This window comes from Sprattus sprattus (assembly GCF_963457725.1).
Source record: "Sprattus sprattus genome assembly, chromosome: 3".
Taxonomy (NCBI): domain Eukaryota; kingdom Metazoa; phylum Chordata; class Actinopteri; order Clupeiformes; family Clupeidae; genus Sprattus; species Sprattus sprattus.
Window position 1 is genome coordinate 26,486,040 of NC_137922.1, and position 3,835 is coordinate 26,489,874.

General features: G+C 44.8%; 1 protein-coding gene across 1 annotated transcript in view; it reads right to left on the reverse strand.

Annotated features, from left to right (window-relative positions):
* Nucleotides 1-2,619: 2,619 nt before the first annotated feature.
* pdxkb (pyridoxal (pyridoxine, vitamin B6) kinase b) overlaps nucleotides 2,620-3,835 on the reverse strand; it is a gene marked incomplete at its 3' end in the record, with an annotated part of 23,721 nt that continues 22,505 nt past the window's right edge. The window contains exon 11 of the mRNA XM_080834286.1: nucleotides 2,620-2,732. Within this exon, the coding sequence (XP_080690412.1) occupies nucleotides 2,620-2,732 (113 nt within the window). The remainder of the gene's footprint in view (nucleotides 2,733-3,835) is intronic.

Consider the following 3,835-nt stretch of genomic DNA (forward strand, 5'->3'; position numbering starts at 1 on the left):
ATATCTCGTTTAAAATGTCCATCATCATTTCATCCACATACTGTACACACACACACCAAGAGCAGCAATATCCCCTAATTAGCTCCACCCATGCTCACTCAGCCAATGGGAGGCAGTTACCGGAGGCTGTTCCCCAGGGGTAGCCCTGTGATTGGCTGTGATCTGTAGGTGTGAGTAGAGCTCTCAGATACGGCATCCAATCACATGTTCTCAGAGAACCACCTGCCCTGAGATGGATGCCACATAGTTTACAGTTGTGAGAACAACAAGATGGCTGACACAGCAAAAATGGTAAAAAATGAATGTTGTTTTTTTTTTTATTAGATATTACCCCTCACAAAGATTTTTTGGATGAGCTGAGGTTTTGCTGACCTTGAATAACAGCTACATATGGAAAATATAATAACATTTATAAAACTGGTCATCAACGATGCATCAACAAGCCCATTTTTGGCTTTCTTGTTTCCCTCCAAAACTGAGCAACTTCCTAAATCTGCTCACTGACTCTACCCACCAAAACACCTGGTGGATACATTGGTGCATTCAGTGCTTACTACAAGACACACACACGTGTCACTCATTGCAGTCTGGGGTAGAAGGATAGGGCTATAGGGTATATGAGCAGGAAATCTTTCAGGGACAGGCTCTCTCTCTGGACTGTCACATTTAGGCCTTTGCATCTAACTAAATGTTTTAGAAAAATCACTCGAAGGAATTCATTAAAATATATTAATCTTTTAAAAACATTTATATCTCTGAATAGTGAGGCGTTGGGTTGGGGTTAGTGTACTGTGTTGGGGTCGGGCGGTGTAGGTGGGGTTGATTTGATGATATTGAGCAGACTAAATGCTTCCCTGTATTCATACATGTCCTGTGTCACAGGCTGCAAGAATATCCCTTAACAGATTAGGTTCACCCACTTTGTCACCAGCAGTTGTCAAGGGGTGCTTTTCATCAAATGCTAATCACTTTTTTTGGCCAAACGGTAATTAGGTCCAAACACAATTTTAACTTCATCCGTCCACAGCAATTTCCAAAATTTCTCTGGCTTATCTAGTTTGCTTTGCATATACCTACAGACACTGAGTCCCTGACTGAGAAAGTTATCCCACCTCTTACAACAGTATTTTTCTGGATATAAATATCTTTACTTCTTTTTAGGCTACTTCTAACAAGTGTGCAAGAATCATTTTTATTTCAAACAGGCTACTTTTCCGGGTTCAGGCTCTGGGCTATGTAAAGCGCCTAGAGACAATTTCAGTTGTTTTGGGCGCTATATAAGTAAAACTGAATTCTTGTGGAGAAAATCCATTCAAACTCTCTGTGCAATAACTAGCTATAACTATAGGCCTTGCCCATGGTGGGTAATACATACCGTCGACATTATTAGGTTGGAAATCACTTTCAGGTTTCATCAGGAAATGTTGATAGAGTGAATTAAATAAACGTGAGCGCCCTCTACAGCTTTGGCACAGTTATAGCACAGACACCACTCACTAAGGCTAAACAGAACCTCTGCCTCAGCGATATGAAAAATACCATCAAATAAAAAATGTTTATGATTAGTATGCATTACTTATGTTTACTATTTACACATCATAGATTATCATTGCAAATACAATGAATAAAAAAAACATAAAAAAATGAACATGAACAAGACACATTTTCAGATTGATCAGACGCTGAAATGTACCAGATATTCCAGAATCATCCAGATTCATTAAGAATTCACCATCATAAAATGAATGCGGAGCGAAGAAACATGGAGGTCAACATGGAGTTAAGACATAAGCAAGAGTTAGTGACACACCTGTGTAAACACATTAATACAGTTCAATCATGTTACCTTGGCAACGCCAGTCATGATTGCCATCAAGGTTCACAGGTGAGAGATGTACGATTAAAGTCTCCTTTGCTAGGCAACAAGGTCCAAAGCCCTCCAATGGTGGATCAGGCACCGGTGGATGCCTGTGATCTGATTGGTGAGGGAGCTCTCAGACATGCTGATTTCCACCAATCACAGAGCACCCTGCTCGCACTGGGTCTTTTTTTCAGGAGTGCACAGCTGGAGCCCCGCCCTCTCTCTGACCCAACATTCCTAAGGAGGAGGAGCCACACAGGTCACATGACCAGCTGGCCTACTGTCATGGCGGCCGCCGGCCACTGCACCACATGTGCGGCTGCACCAGGGCAGGCATGTGTTTGGTAAACCCGAGGGGTCTATTTGGGCCAGGCCTTAGATGACCTGCTGGGGCCTGGGGGTGGCTGTAGGGGACCAGGGGAAATACAGAAAGAAGGGGAAATACAGACATGGAGGGAGAGAGAGAGACGCATTCCTTCCTCTTGCTCTCTCTTCCTCTCTCATCCTCTCCTCTCGCTCTGCTCCTCCTCTCTCCTCCTCTCGCTCTGCTCCTCTCGCTCTGCTCCTCTCTCTCTCCTCCTCTCTATGTAACTGTATCACGCCATCTTTCCTCCATGACAATGTTGTGCTCTGTTAAGATCCTAAGGCAAATGTCACAATACACATCAGAATGTACAACATCTATACATTGTGCGGTTGTGGAAGGGGTTGGGGTGGGGTGGGGTGTGTGTGTGTGGGGGGGGGGGGGGGGTGTGTGCTTATAGCACTGTGGCCTCGATGACGATAGCCGGGTCCTCGATGTCAGCTTTACTCTGAACCATCCTCAGCTCCAGCTGGGCAGGGGAGGGTCTTCTTCCTGGACCCGCCATCTCTGAGAGACGGAGAGGAGAAAGAGGAGGAGGAGGAGAGAGAGAGAGACAATGGGAGAGGGAGAGAAGAGGAGAGAGAGAGAGAGAGAGAGAGAGAGGAGAGAGATATAGATAGAGAGAGACAGAGACAATGGGAGAGGGAGAGAGAGAGAGAGGAGAGAGAGGAGGGAGAAAAGGTTAAGTGTCCATATGCCGGCAAAGTCATTACAGCAATATGCACATTTACATCTTAGTAATATTGCTGCCTATCTTCTGCCATAGTTTAAGGGGGAATGGAAGCCCAAAGATTCCCGTGTTTGATGAATGTGGGGGAGGGGGGAATGACCCCCTTCATACCCTTTATTTATATCGAGTAAGGCTGTGCCCCACTACATTATTCTCATCATCTCATGTAGGCATCAAAGGTCATGCACTTGGCTGCCTGCTGTCTTACCTCTCTGACTGTCATCAGTTTGTACATGTAACCATCTAGTCATACAACAGTGAATTATGGAGTCCCCCAAGGCTCTGTCCCTGGACCTCTACTCTCTGTTAATGCTGCCTTTAGGCTCTGTCCTTGGACCTCTACTCTCTGTTAATGCTGCCTTTAGGCTCTGTCCTTGGACCTCTACTCTCTGTTAATGCTGCCTTTAGGCTCTGTCCTTGGACCTCTACTCTCTGTTAATGCTGCCTTTAGGCTCTGTCCTTGGACCTCTACTCTCTGTTAATGCTGCCTTTAAGCTCTGTCCTTGGACCTCTACTCTCTGTTAATGCTGCCTTTAGGCTCTGTCCTTGGACCTCTACCCACTGTTAATGCTGCCTTTAGACTGTAATAAGGAAGCAGGCATCAAGTTTCATTCCTATGCTGATACTCAACTACACCTGTCCGTGAAACCAGATGAAATAACACAACTAGTTAAGCTTGAAGCCTACCTTAAAGACGCTAAAGTCTGGATGACAAATAACTTATTGCTTCTGAACGTAGGCCCTAAATATCTAGGTTGACTGACATTAGACCGTAACTCCCATGACTTATTGTGCTATATTAGTCATTAAACTAGCATCTGTTTCAAATCTTTTCTCTGAATGGCTTAAGAGCCCAGTACAGCAAGGCCTTACAGTTCTC